General features: G+C 43.1%; 1 protein-coding gene across 3 annotated transcripts in view; it reads right to left on the bottom strand.

Moving 5' to 3' along the window:
- Positions 1–15,734, bottom strand: part of INSC (INSC spindle orientation adaptor protein) — a 127,672-nt gene that overhangs the window by 47,943 nt on the left and 63,995 nt on the right. For all 3 annotated transcript variants that reach the window (XM_029957245.1, XM_029957244.1, XM_029957246.1), the window contains exons 4-6: positions 15,680–15,732; positions 14,026–14,149; positions 186–299 (exon numbers count right to left, since the gene is read on the bottom strand). In XM_029957245.1, the coding sequence (XP_029813105.1) occupies positions 186–299; positions 14,026–14,149; positions 15,680–15,732 (291 nt within the window). The remainder of the gene's footprint in view (positions 1–185; positions 300–14,025; positions 14,150–15,679; positions 15,733–15,734) is intronic.

Consider the following 15,734-nt stretch of genomic DNA (forward strand, 5'->3'; position numbering starts at 1 on the left):
AAATCAGAGGGCCTAACCACTATTAAAGATGGAAACACCAAGGTCCTAGGAGGGGAGGTGACTCTTCCAAGATCACACAGCAAACAGCCTCTAGAGCAGACTTCCTGAGCCAGCTCTTCCCACCAAACTAGCACCTTCCCACCCTCCCCAAGCCTATCACTTTGGCCGCTCACCATGAAGCTCACCTTGGCGATGATGCGGCACAAAGGAGCCCCCTCCTGGGTCAGGCTGAACAAGTTCCCTGTGGTGGATTCCATGGTGTAGATATTGTCTGAGGCATTGATTTTTCTCACCAGTGCCTAAGAAAAGAGAGCAAAGTCTGATGGTCACTCACATCATCTATCCTCCACTAATCCTCCTTAATGGAACACCAGTGGATCCATGCAGCTAAAAGCCCCAGAAACTATAAATAATCCTGCCCTGTCCATAGCGGGGTGAGGAGGTTCTAGCTTTGGGAAAGACATGAGTCTGTATGAGGTCTGAACTACATTTCAGAAATATGGGATAATTTTAAACCCCTGGGACATGGACAACAAATGTGCCCTGTTCCAATCGACCAGAAAATCAGCTCTCAATCCTGATGGTCTCCTGGCTTCCAATGAGAACAGAAACCATCGGTTAAATTCAACCGTCATGTTGAAAACCAAGCAGCTGCTACAGCAATGGCCAAAGAATTGGTTTGTTTTGGGTAACTCAGCCAACGGCAAACTCCAGCTGTATAATGGGTTCTGGAGTTGAGTCGAGGGAAGAAACCTCCAAAGAAAACAAAACAAAACAGAGAGAAGTAGTCTACAGTAGCTTCAGCTTGAAAGGACATTTGCATTGTGTATATAGCCAGGCCCAAACGGCAACCCTGGGAATCCTGTCAAAGAGTGGGTAACTCGGGAATGTCGCCCTGCTCCAGGCTGAGGGAACTAAGGCTTGTGCAAGAAGGCTAGAAATGACTGTACCTAGGACCCAGGGAGAACCAGGAAGAAAAGCAAATGGAAAATTCATCAACAAATGAGACATAAAGATTAGTTTAGCTTGTTTCTGGGAAAAAGCCTTTTCACATATCTTAAAACTACTTCATAATCAGCCATTTGCTGTGAAGCATAGGATTCATTGATTATAAATGATTCCTACCTGCTAATTAATTCTAGTTGCTGGAGTTTCTCCTGGGAGACGTGGAGATAGTGATTCAGAAGATATGCCTTGGAGGGGCTTCATGCAAGAAAGTGACACCTCCCGAGCTGGGGGCTCCGAGCAGTTGCTCAGGCAGTTTCAGTTGCTATGTTATTTTAAAATATCGAAATAGATTTGTTTTTCAATTAAACCTCGTGTTATAGAAAACACACCCACGCGCACGTACTTAATAGGAAATGAGATCTGAGTTCTGGTGCCAGGTTGCCTTTTTTTAACACATTATGTTGATGAGGAAGTGTGCCCGAGGTAGAAAGCAGGGACGCTGGAGCCAAACTGCCTGGGTGCAAATCCTGACTCTGCCATTGTGTCCCTGGGCCCCAGAGAAAGGAACTTGGCCCTTCTGGGCTTCAGTTTTCTCCTGTGTAAAACAGAGTGGAAATAATAGTGTCTGTCTCTTAGGTGGCTGTTCCCATTTCTTAAGGTAACCAATATATAGGGGAGCCTGGGTGACTCAGTCGATTGGGTGTCCAACTTCAGCTCAGGTCATGATTTCATGGTTTGTGAGTTCGATCCCTGCATCAGACTCTGTGCTTACAGCTCAGAGCCTGGAGCCTGCTTTGGATTCTGTGTCTCCCTCTCTCTCTGCCCCTACCCCACTCATGCTCTGTCTCTCTCTGTCTCTAAAAGATAAATAAACATTAAAAAAATTTTTTTAATAAAAAAAAAGGTAGCCAATACATAAATAAAGGACTTCTAAAGATACTCAGAACATGTAAGCAAAATAAAATTGTCAGCAGTTATCATTTTGAGATCTTGGCCTCAGTTTCCCCATCTGTAAAATGATTAAAATTAAGGGGGTTTAAGGCTCAAGGTAAATGACTCTCTTTTTTTCTCTTCTTTATGCAAACTTGTAGAATAATTCACACACACAATATGCTAATTCTTTACAGATAGCAGTCTAAGATTAAATGTGCTTTTAACCAAGCAACATTAAATATAAAAATTATTCCCTAAGATTTGATAGATGCCTCTTGTAAGACACTCAACAAAAGGTAAAATTAATAACCAAGATTTGTTACTGCAAGTCTCTGTGATGAACATCTTTCTTGGCATACTTCCCCGTCATACTGTAAGCACCTACATAATGGATACTAATGCTCACATGAAAATGCCGATTTCATATATTAGGGGCTTATACCTAAATTCTAATTACTCAGTGTTCCTGATTAGTGTTTGCACTTCAAGCAAATTAGCATGACGTTAAACAATTCAACCCAATGTCTTTTGCAATCATCTGCTAACACTAGACCATTTACGCCGGAGAGTAATTTCTTGCTAATGTCTCTACCCACGTATACTGTAATTACACCTCAGATTATCTTGGTGAATCAGCTCTCTGACAATTAAAAGTTGTAATCATCTTTTTCATAAAGATAAATTTGAAAAAAAAAATTGAGATCAAAGGCTCCACTGAAATCATCACAGTCTGTCAGAGCTGAAGGACCTTCAGCAAGTCTTGTCGAATCCTCACTTCACTTGAGGAAACAGAGACACAAGAAATCTGACCAAGGTCAAGCACGTGATATGTGGTGGTGTTAACTGGATCTTAACTCCTGTGAATCCAACTTCCTGTTTTTCAAGCTCAGTGAATCCATCTCCTTCAAAGCCGGAGGGACCTCACCTGGACCAGCAAAGATAGAAGTCCCAAGACAAGGAGAATATCCGGCCTCACTAGCAGCTCTCACCAGACTGGAGAGTGGTTCTCCATCCTGGCTCCCTTTAGCATCTGCAACCCTCCATCCTGTGGGAGCTAGAGCCCCTGTGCAGGGGGAAAGCTGACAGAGAGCCAGCCATAGCTGCTGTCCCTCTGGATCGACCCCTGTGTCCTTGTGGAGGCCATACTTCCCTGAGCCACTCCTAGCTGTGACAGAGCAGAGCAGGGGCACTATGGCAGCCTTGGCCATTAGAGGGGACTCCTTTGGCCTGAAAGTTCCACATCTCTTTCTACTCAAATCTTCCTTCCACCTTTTATTTCTGTGTTCAGACCTGCAACATGGTTTTCATGCCTGTCCCAGCTTCCTCCCTTTCATCCTTCACAGGCATCTATCATGTCCTATCTTGGTGTCAGCCTCAAACTAACACAGGCTGTAAAATCAAGATTTTTCCCCAGGAAATCAAGGGGGAACTGAAGACATGTCAAAAGTATGCTTCACTCTGTATCATAAAAAGAGTGGCAGAAATGAGACAAAATAATGGAGCAAAGATTGATGAGCCTGAATGACAGAAATCATTTTTAAAGAAGAAAAAAAAACCTACCACCAACACACACACACACACACACACACACACACACACACACACACACACACAGAATCTTGAAGACCAAGAAAAAGAGATAAAGAAGAGTTAAGGAATGTATACAATGTATGCAATCTATCTTCTCTAAATGAGGAATTCAAAAAGGAAAAAATATTTTTAACTGTTTCTCAGTCAGAGTGACTGCAGCTCCGTAAAACTGATCGGGAAAGGTGAACTCTCATACATCAGCCTGGAATAAATTCCTCTGTGGGAGCCAGGAAAATACCGTGAAGCCTCTATGTAAATCTTCAGTTAGAGAATCCATAGCTGGACATAGTTAGGGCAGTCCAGGCATATCAAGGAATGACATAAATGTGGGCTGATGTGACAGAGCGTGGCAGATTAAACATGGCCACAAATTCTTTACCACTCCTCCCATAGAGACGTGAGCTCTAATTCCCCCCTGCCACCACCACCTTTTAAATCTGGGCTGGCCTCAATGACTTGCTTCACCAATAAGAGCCAGCACTCATTGGAAATAATGCTCCAGGATGGCCAAGGCTAGGTCATGGGAAACCTTGAAGCTGCCACCCAGGCTTCCTGGAACATTCTTTTCAGAGTCCTGAGTTGCCATGTAAGATGCTTTGTAACTCTGAAACTGGCAAGCTGGAGAAACCATGAATAGGATCCCTGATTAATAATCTCAGCAGACACCAGCTTTCCAGCACGCCCCCCCCCCCCGACCAATGCCCAATACATGTGACACAGCTTTCTAAGGCTCTCCGAACCATCTGCCAGCTACTAACACCAAGTGACCTCTCTTGATACCATATGGAACAGAAGAATCACTCAGCCAGGCTCTGCCTACAATCTTGGCCTTGCAGATTATAAGATACAATAAAAATTGTTGTTATTTAGCTTGTCATACACTAACAGAGTTCTGAAAAACAGGAAAGGACGACAGAGAACAGATGAAATATCTAAAGGATTGCTAGATAAATTTCTAGGTGAAACGTTTAGAAAATGCAAATGCAAATATAGTATTGCTTATGTCCTAGGAGAACGTATTGGAGAAACGCATGAATCAGGGCCCTGAGGAAAGGCACAGAAAGACGGGACATACTAAAGAGGAGAGAGACAAAATAATAACTGAATACAGGCTTGGATTAGCTATTGTTCTGATAGGAAAACATCTCCTAGGTAGGAATATACATTGTGGGGAGGCAAATGTGGAGAAGATCTCTTAGAATTGGAGATTTGGGGTCAAATATAGACCTTAATTGATTTAATTAATCAATTAAGGGAAATCCAAAATCTAGAATCGTTTTCTTGAAAAACAAAAGAATGGGCCAGAAAGGAAAGAAAGTCAAAGTGGTAAAGTTGCTCAAATGCAGCAACTAATGCTCATGCTAGGAGTTAGAAATATACCAACATGGGAAACAGGGTAAATGGTCAGAAATTCAGCTGAATCTGAGGCACCTCGGTGGCTCAGTTGGTTGAGCATCCGACTTCAGCTCAGGTCATGATCTCGCAGGTCGTGGGTTCGAGCCTCGCATCAGGCTCTGTGCTGACAGCTCAGAGCCTGGAGCCTGCTTCCGATTCTGTGTGTCCCTCTCTCTCTGCCCCTCCCCTGCTCATGATCTGTCTCTCAAAAATCAATAACTGTTTTAAAAAATTAAAAAAAAAAAAAAATTCAGCTGAATCTCCCTGAAAGGAGTAGGGGATAAACAAAAGGAAAGAGAATACTGGAGGCATAGGTCATTAACACACACACACACAAAAGATGTAGCAGGAGGAAATGCTACTCAAAGATAATATATACTCAAAGGGTATGGAAAGACTGTGTCCTGAGAAGCACATGTCAGAAGGACTGGTCTTCTCTAAGCCTGTAAGGGTCCAGATTTCAGGAGCATCCTTAGAAGACAGAGATGTTATGGCCTAAGCAATTCCCCACCAGGAGGCAGGGACAACAGCTAACATGACATATAACTAGAGTGTCTGTGTATTCTAGGGCAGTCTTTATTTCCTTAGTTAGCCCTAAAAATTTTTTGAAAAATATATGACCCCTCGCACATTTTCAACTTGACAGGGAAAATTTTTTACCATAAGTTTCAAGAACAGAGTTGGAAAGGGTGTCATTTCCAGCAGATTGCAGATAGGACATAAAATAAAAGCATTCTATCATTTTCTAGCATTATCTAGACATTTTCAATGGACTTTAAATACCAATGCAACTTGATACCACCATCATCATCCACTTAAAAATGTCTGAATCAACTCCTTCTTTAATATTGTGAACACTTCACATCTTTTTTTTCTTATCCTTAAATGTATGTTCCCATTCTAATCTCCCCTCAGAATTTTATCTTCATGTAATACATTTTTGAGTTTCAAAGTGTTTTATTGATCATCCTTGTCCTATTTATCACTGAAGTTTGAAATGTCATTTTATTTCCTATGACTAAAAGGCTCTAAGTGTTTAAAAATACTCTCTTCGGGGTTGAGTTACTGTTACGATTATTACCAGTACAATTGGTCAAAACAATATAGACTACTTATTTTGATACGTAATTATAAAGATTAAAATTTCATTATTTAAGCATATTAAGCATATCTATTTATTTTAAGAAAGAGAGAGAGAGAGTTAAAATGAGAGTGAGCAGGGGAAAGACAGAAAGAGGGAGAGAATCCCAAGCAGGCTCCTTGCTGTCAGCATGGAGCCCAATGCTTTCAGATCTCAAACTCATGAACCGCGAGATCATGACCTGAGTTGAATTCAAGAGTCGGATGTTTAACTGACTAAGCCACCCAAGTGCCCCCATGCATATTTTTAGTTGTAAATCTGAAAAATCTTGTTTCCATAAACCCATAAAGACAAATGGGAGGAATTTGTATAGCCAAGTTGCTTGACCCTTTGAGCGCACTCTGAACTGTTCAATCACGTGGTGACCCATCACCAAACACTACTTTTAATCATCTTCCAGCTGATAATTCTTCTCAACTGGTAGAAGAAAAGAACTGGAAACCACTTGACTTGCAAAGGCGGTTGTTATCCAATCATTACAGTTGCTCATTCACTATCTCAATTTCTGGGAAGAAGTCCAAAAGTACTTTACCAAGACTTATCAAATAATTATTAATTACACCCATTGCTCTTTCACTTGGAATACCTTGGGTGATCCAAATTATGCAGAAGGGATTAAGAAGATCAAAATATTATTAATTTCTTTGCCAATACAATTTTTAGTAAAATATGTGTGTGTTTCAAATGTTTTATCAAAACCGTGAGTCTACAGTTTTTGCTTCCTGAATTTATGGAAAACGCCCACCCTCTAACCTAATTGGCAAAGACAGTTCTTTCAGCCAAGCCAATCAGCCAAGACAACTCTTCTCAATATGGAACTGACTTCATTTTTAATTACAAAGTGTTTTGATATATGTTTCAAGAAAGGCTAAAAAACACTGACAAATAATTATAAAAATCATTCTCCAGGGGAAAATGCTAAAAATTGTCAATAGTAAAATAAGATAGAGCTAAAACAAAATTTGATTTGTACATGTTTGCTAAACTTTTAATAATGCAAAGTAACAGGCAGATAACATTGCAAATTATTTATAAATCTAGGAATGTTAAAAAAGGCATTGTATTCTTTCAGTAAATAGGTGGACATATGCATTGAAATTTGGTGTTCATTGTAAGGAATAATTCAAATTTGAGAATAAAAATATCAGAAATCATTTGATTATTTTTAGTAGCTCTCATGATCAGACTTCTCTGCATATTTAAATAAGGGGTGCCCTGGGTGGCTCAGTCGGTTAGGCATCCAACTTCAGCTCAGGTCGTGACCTCACGGTTCATGAGTTCAAGCCCCGTGTCGGGCTCTGTGCTAACAGCTAGGTCAGAGCCTGGAGCCTGCTTCAGATTCTGAATCTCCCCCTCTCTCTGATCCTCCCCTACTTGCGCTGTCTCTCTGTCTCTCAAAAATAAATTAAAAACATTTAAAATTTTAAATATTTAAATAAGGAAAAAGGTATCTACCGCTTAAACCTAATTAGTCCAGCTGCTAGCAATTAATTTTATCTTTTGTTAACAAGAAGTAGAAATTAGTATAAATACTGCATAAAACGTGTTGACAAAATAAGCATTAACTGCTTTCTTAAATAATGTACCCCAAATCTGGGGGAGAAAATCATATAAAACTTGTGCCTGTGGATTTTATCCAGTAAATCTTGCAAAATTTGGTCATACTCAAAAGTATTCCAGCTACATTTAAAAGAATCATTATCATTAACCTTCAGAATCTTTGGGTCACCAAAGATGTTTTTCTTTGCAATGAATGACATAATCTAGGGTTGAGTATGAGACTTAGTTGAAGAAAATTGCTTGCATTTAAATATGTGCCCCCAAAAGCCATTTTGAGTGTCTGAAAAGTTCTCTCTCTACTTTGTTGAAGGAAAATGTCCCTCAAAAGCCATGCACAATTTGGCAGTAAATCAAGATGGAAGAAATATGATAAATTGAAATCTTTCAAAACCACCCCTTCAACACATACACAAGCACACACATGCACCCATACACATGCACACACACTCACACGCACACTACCATTGTACTGTATATCTCCACAGTGGGCAAAGACAATTTCTGGGGTGTCTTGGTGGCCCAGTTGGTTAAGCATCCAACTCTTGGTTTTGGCTCAGGTCATGATTTCAATTTATGGGACTGAGCCCCACTTCAAACTATGCACTGACAGTGCAGAGCCTGCTTAGGACTCTCTTTCCCTCTCTCTCTGGCCTTCCCTTGCTTGCTTGGTCTCTCTCTCTCTCCCTCTCTCTCTCTCTCTCTCTCTCATTCTCTCTCTCTCCCTCCCTCCCTCTCTCCTCAAAATAAATATATGAACTTATAACACACACATAGAATTTCTAATGCCTTTCTCAACAGAAATATGTAAGAAAAAGCACAGAAATAAATCATGGAGGTCTATGGGTCCGTGGTTCCGGAATGAAGATTTCTTCTTTGATCTCTCCAAACCTACTGCCACTCCAAAGCTTTACACAGAAGGACAATGCACTATAAGATTTGGGATGGGCGGGAGTATGGCCTTCTTTTGGAAAGTAATAGAAGGGATGTTAGAAACGGTGTATTATTGAAAGGATCATTTTTAGGAAAGAAATAAAAATTGGAGAACTGGAAATTGATTTCATTAAAAGTGTATGTGCCAGTGTTTCTCCTAGAAAATCTTTGGGAACCTGGAGAATGCAATGTCTTTGAAGTGGTTTGAAGACCTGTAGCCAAAGTCACCTCAAACAGCCCAGATCGGTGTGGCCTGGGGCGGCAGACACGGTGTTTGGGGGGAGCTAGAAATTAAGAAATGTTGAAAATGCTGGATGGGAAAGTGTGCAAACCTAGCAAGTCATTGGAAAGGGATTATAAGTGCCTGACTTTGCAGGAAGAGGTAAACGTATCAAATGCCTTCCTATGAAAAAGGAGACATTTTTCTCCCATATATCGTAAACATTGCGCCACAGTTAACCTACGGTGGATGCTTCCCCCCTGTGAATATGTGACCACAAAGCCTTGTGGATGATGGACAACTGAAATAAATGGACCAAGGATGCCATCAAGATAGTGTCTGTTCTCCACCCTCTTCCGTTCAACTGTAGATGAGTTAAGGCCTTCAGCAACCCTAAGACAGAGTCGTGGCATGCATTGTTGTCTGGGATTCCTGCAAAATGGATTGAGGATTGGCCTGTTTTCACTTTCTGTAAGTGCAGGCGTAATACTGTGATACTACTGTATATCCAAGGTACTAACTCTTTCAAGTATGGTTGGGAAAAACCAGTACAAATTGAGAAGCCAAGAAGGAACCCCTCCCACAGCTAAAGAGACACAGCCTGGGCTGTAGCTTCCCAAGGTAACAAGACCACAGGCACACTGGAATGAGAGCCTTCTGGTTAAGAGAAGCAGAAGAAGAAAATTGAAGAGAATTCTATTAACCTAAGTATTTGGGACTTAGAATTTTTCCTACAGGTAAAGAGGGTGGTTTTTTTTTCCCTTTAACTTTATTTTCTCCCAGAGAACTTAATAATGAAACAGACTATCCCTCTAAGGTTTGTTCGTCTTTATATTTCTCATCTGGAAAGTACAGATTATCTTTATGTTACCATTTAGGTGCATTGCAGCCTCTGGTTATCTATACTGGACAACATAGATGAGAAAAATTAGAGAGTGGGAAATAGAACAGGAAAGCAACTTTTAAGCTTTAGCTATAAAACTTCCTTAGAGATAATTTTTTAAATGTAACGTCATGAGTCATTTCCAAGCCTTCTGGGAGCAGAGTCTAAATGTCCCACGATTTGCAAAGAGGTGGGGGTTGTTAATTGGATGAATGACTTCACTAAGGTGGGAAAGAACTTCCCCACCGGCAGCTGACCTCCTCCCCCAAGGGGTTCAGCCACACTCTTGCCTGACCACAGCCCCCAACAGATAAGGCCCAGAACACAATAGGGCAAGAACTGTGACAGTACTTGGTCCCCACTCCTACTGTCCTCCGTGTAGGGATTTCAGTACCGTGTCTCAGATGGCTTCACTCCCTACCACCTGTGTCCTCCTTCTGAGAGGACAGGGCTGAGCTCCTGAGTTTGGAAGTGGGAACTAAGCATGCTCAGCTTAGCACCTGTCTCTCTTCTCCTAGGGAGTGTCCCTCAAGTCTAAGCTCTGTCACGGATAGGTGCTTGTCCCTCAGGTGAGGCCTGAGGCTGACCAGCTGTGCCTAGGACAGGGAGGGGAAATTCAGCCACGAGGTAAAGTTTTAACTAGTTTGCTTAGCCACAGAGCCAAAGCTACATTCCCTCATCAGTTCTATTAGAATAAAGGTGCTATTTTAAACTAAAATCAAAAGTAATTGATGGAATGAAAAGATAAATGAATATAACATCTACCCACATGAAACTGAGTCAAAGACTCAAAGGTACAGGTGAGAGTCAATTTATTCAATACAGAGTCCCTTAAAAGTCATTTTAAAGTAAATCAATTTTTATAAGTTAAGTCATCTCTTAACTCCCACATAGCTAATCCTTTATTCCCAGATAGATTAATCATCAATGTTCATTAATTTCCTATTGGTGGCTCCTGACATTTAAGCCTTAAATTTTTCCACACCCGCCAAGTAGTTAAATTATCTTAATAAACAATATGTTAGGTGACTGGAGGCGGACCCGTTTCACAAAGCATGCTGTGCGCTTCTCTTAAGGGAGAGCAGGTCTTTAGTGAAAAAGCAGGTGACTTAGTCAGAAAAATGCCACCGATTACTCATGGGCTGTCTCATGTAATCCTCACAACAAGTCACTTAGAAGTGGAGAAGTGAAGTAACTTTCCTAAGTTACTTGGCATATCCAGTAAGTAGCATTGTCAGGATCTGAACCTTGGTATGCCGCCAATCCTCACCCCCCACTGCCCCCCGCCCACTCAGTCCACTACCCCACAACACCTAGAAATCCATATGGCCAAGATTGGAAGGAGTCTTACAAGTCACTCGTCTACTGTTGATGTGCTCCAGGGCAGGACTTGTCTGTCTCAGGGATGGGGAGTTCCTAAGGTGGCCCCTCCACGGTAGGCCAGAGCTGTTGTTCCCCGACTCCTTTTTACGTAGAGTGTCCTATAGATTTGGTCCGCTGGCCTGAGGTCCTTTTTCCTTTCAGGTTCCCAAACACAGAACTGTGGAGGTAGCAGAGTGTCCATCCTCAGATTTAACATCCTCTCCTCCTCCAACTACTTCCCACATACCTTGATCTTTAGCCTTTCCCCCATTCCTTTAGGGGTCTCTCTGAGCACCATCATTGCCATTGATAATAACTGGGGTCTGGAATTGGATATAACATTCCAGGCTGGAGTAGACCAGTGCCGAGTCATGTGCTAGATTATCACTGCCCTCATTGTAAGCATTGTTCTACCTGTATTATTTTTGTGTGTGGTGAGGGTGGCGGTGGGGGCTGGGAAGAACATCATTCTTCTGCCCCAGAGCCTCCATAGTACAAACAATGTTTTAACCGAATTGTATTTCCTGAAATGCTAGCATCCCGGAAGAAGTGAACAGGTGCTTTAAGAATAAAAATTTGTTGTGACCACAGAAGTTTGGAATATACTGCTTAATAGTCATTCATTAATAAATCTTTATTGAGCGCCTGGTATATGAGAGGTACTATTCTAGTCACTAGATGTATATCCATGAATGAAACAAACCCAAATCCCTATCTATGGAAGCTACAGATCAGACAAGAAATACCATGAAAGTGTGAGGACCTTTTAGAAGACTTCCTCAATGTAAGGACATAGGCTTAATTCCCTTTACGTCACGATACCCTCAATATAGGATCCTGCTATAATTATTAACATCCTAGGGAACCATACTGGGTCACAAATTTAGGAAACGCACACGCTTACGCAACTGAACTCAAATCATCTTGCCTTCAGCCAATGTATCTCCTTATGTCACTACTGTCCTGTATGGAAACATTCTAATGGAAAAAGAAGGGAAAGAGCAGCCAAAAAATATTATAAGCACAGCAAGCCCATCCCTTAGGAGGGCTCAGTGGACACCATGGAGGAAAGGGGGCTTATCAGGAAGCTAACGAATATGCATAGGAATGCCAAACCGATGAGGGGAGGGAAGCCAGTGAGGGGCCAAATTCTAAGAGAGGAGCATCAGATCAGGCTCAGATCCCAGGAGAAGCATCAGTAACCCAGGTAGTCAGACTTGCGGATGGACAGGCTTTAGCCAAGGAAGCAGAAGGACCAGATTAGGAATTTCACTCCAAAAAAACCAGAATGGACCCAGAAATGGACCCCCAGGAAATCAGCTACATAGTGCACAAGGTCCAGGCTCCCGACAGCCCAGGGAGCTTCCCCCAGGAATCTGATACCAGACCACAGAAAAGACACCTTCCCCTTTTGCCCCCTGGTAGAGTGACTACTTCCAAACTCCGTGGGCTACCTTTTACAATCCAACATAACTCTTCTGTTAGCCCTTTTCATTGAACCTGGTACTTCCAAAATGGCACAAAAGTAGCAAAAAAAAGCATCGGTAGGCACCTGTAGCCCTGCTTGAAAAGTCTTCCAGCCTCCCCACTCCTACCTCCTTTATCCTCGCTCATTGCTCTCTTGGCGTTTTCACCCGCTTTGGCCCCACGTTCTCATGTTCCAAAGGGTCCCTCTGGGACATGAGAACTCAGTTTGGAATGCTGGCCTCAGCTTGTGCCGCCGCCTGCCCCTACACTTGATGGTCAGCACTTGCACATCAACTTCAAGCGCCAGCCCCCAGCCTCATCTTTCCCCTCATCCCAGGCTCCTTGGACAGAGTGGCCTTTGCAGACTCTCTGGGCTGGGAGGGTGAGAATGCCTGGGGCTGGCTTCTCTGACTGGCAGGTGAACCAGGTTGGAAGAACCTGTACCCTGTGCAAAATGAGCCAGACACACAGGAAAGAGAAAAAGGAAGCCTCTGGGCTCCATAGAGAGGCTGAGTTTAGAGAGAAGCTGATATGGGAAGGGACTTGCTATTTGTGGAGGCAGTTTATTTGGTGGTGGGAAAAGAATGGCAAATATGTAACACAATATTTCTGGAACTATAAATAACATGTAAATACCTTTCATAATGAAAACCGTATGCAATCTGCTTTCCTGGGAGGCTTTTACAATAGGAAAAGGCAAGAGAGGGAAATAACATATATTTAACTCACACTATGTGCTAAGCTCTTTCCATATGTCATTTGCTTAATCCTTTCCTTTCACTTCTGGGGGAGGTTTTCACTTTATACATGAAGGAAATGAGGCCTTTTAGAGGTTCAGGAACTTGACCGAGGGCTCGCTGTGAACCACAGTTTGAAAATAGATCTGGGGCGCCTGGGTGGTTCAGTCAGTTGAGCATCTGACTTCGGCTCAGGTCATGATCTCACAGTTCATGGGTTCGAGCCCTGCATCGGGTTCTGTGCTGACAGTTCAGAGCCTGGAGCCTGCTTCAGATCCTGTGTCTCCCTCTTTCTCTGACCCTCCTCTGCTCATGCTCTGTCTCTGTCTCTCAAAAATAAATAAACATTTAAAAAAAATTGAAAGTAGATCTGTCTGATTCCAAAGCCCTCGTGTATTCTAGAATCAAGCAGGAGGCTGACTAAGGCTAGACTATCTGACCTTTCCATATTCATTCTTTCCCATTGCCAGGACTTCCGGAATTGGCTCATTCCTTACAGGTCCCCCAAGTCTTTCAGGACAGGATGGATCCATTGCATGTACTGTGGGCAATAACCACACAGGGAAGATTTAAGGTGATTGAAATGCCAGCTTCTGCCATGGCCTTGCTGTATGACCTTAGGTAAGCTTCTTCCCTCTCTGGGTGCCAGTTTTCACATCTGGAAAATGCTGATTTGGGGTAACTTGGGAAGCCTCAAGCTCTGACAGTCCTGTCTGCTAGGTGGAGTTTGCTTTGGTGGTCTGAGGAGGGGGTCTGCCAAGATAGGCACTTCAGAAAGGCCCCAGTGCCTCAGCGTGCCCATGCTCCCACCCCAGGAGGCTACACAAGTGCCCCTCCCAGCAGCCCAGCCTGTACTGACCTGTACCTCCCGGGTCAGGGCCAGCTCCAGCAGCTGGCCAAAGTGCTGGCCCAGTGTGCTCAAGGTCTCACTCACACAGGCCTTCATGGACTTCAGGACATGCTCGTTCTCAACCTGGAGGCACCTGGGGAAAAGAAACCATGGAGTGGGACACTGGAAGGGGCAGGTATTCGGCCCAGAGCCTTTCTAGAAGCCAGATCTGGGCCTGCTGCAGGCCTGGGGTTAGTGCAAGTAGCCTAGCAAGAAGTCGTCAGCTCCAGGGGAGCCAGAGATGGAATATTCCATGGCTGTCTTGTCCTCTGGCCTCCTAGTGTTCAGAGAAGTGCTGGCCGGAAATGGGAGCTAACAGTCCATGTCCCTAGGAAGAAAAGCCATCAGAAAGTGATCAAATCCATACCTCTGGGCTTCTCCCTAACAGAAGTAAATCCAGTGCTCACTTTCAAAGTGTATGGTAATACCTGTGACCTTTAAAAAATGGCCTTCTAGGGGCACCTGGGTGGCTCAGTCTGTTAGGAATCCTATTCTTGGTTTCAGCATAGGTCATGATCCCAGGGTCATGAGATCGAGCCTGTGTCCAGCTCCGAGTTGAGCACTGTGCCTTGGGATTCTCTCCAACCCTCTGCTCTTCTCCCTGTCTTGTGCTCTCTTTCTCTCTAAAATTAAAAAACAGGGGTACCCGGATGGCTCAGTCGGTTAAGTGTCCAACTTTGGCTCGGGTCATGATCTCATGGTTTGTGAGTTCAAGCCCCGCATCAGGCCCTGTGCTGACAGCTCAGAGCCTAGAGCCTGCTTAAGATTCTGTGTCTGCCTCTCCCCTGCTCACACTCTGTCTCACTCTCAAAAATAAATAAAGATTTTAAAAAATCTTTTTAATAAAAATTAAATTAAATTTAAAAACAAACAAAGGAATGGCTGTCTACAATGACTGTCTACAGAAAAGAGCGTTAAAATTTTCTCTCCAGACAGGACGAACATAGAGTGGATCAGGTTTAAATTGACTCCTATGGCCTGAGAATGTTCCACTGGAAAAGCAAGGACCCCCTGGGAGCCCTCGGGGACACCAAGCCCTATATTTCTCTTGCAGGGCATGGGGGTTGGAGAAAGTAAGGGAGAGTGTTAACATAAACCTGGGTATGTATACATGGGAGGCTGAGTGTCGGTATGTATCTGAGCGTAAACCTATATATGTTTATGTGTGTGAGATACAGAGAAAAGAGTGTGAGTGTATTTCTGTGAACGCACGAGGGTGTGTTTATATATCTGTATAGGCAGGTACGTGTCTGTGAAATTTTTGTCTGTGTGGATGTGAGTATAGGGTGTGAATGTCGGCTTCCACCTTGCCTTGACTTTGGGGATGGAGTGGGGGGCTTCCCAAAGCTATGGGAAACCTTTTTCTTCTTTTTCTTCTACCAGCCCTCAATAATCCTCTTACTTCTATGCCTGGGCCTCTCTCTTCTTTTACATTCTCCTTGGACATGAAAAGGGGCAAAAAACTCCAAGGGAGTCTTTCAAGGTTGCTGATAAAAATCAGCAAAAGGAACCTCGCAGACCACCACCAGATCTTCCCACTTTCACTCTCCCTCTGGAAGAAGATGCCAGCCCCTTCCCCTGCGTGAAGGCAGACTATCCAATCTTACCCAGCATCCAGATTTACCTCTCTGTGACCGCTGAGAGCTCTAAGCATTTCTCCATTAGCAGTTTCTCAATCT

This window comes from Suricata suricatta, chromosome 11, assembly GCF_006229205.1.
Source record: "Suricata suricatta isolate VVHF042 chromosome 11, meerkat_22Aug2017_6uvM2_HiC, whole genome shotgun sequence".
Lineage (NCBI taxonomy): Eukaryota > Metazoa > Chordata > Mammalia > Carnivora > Herpestidae > Suricata > Suricata suricatta.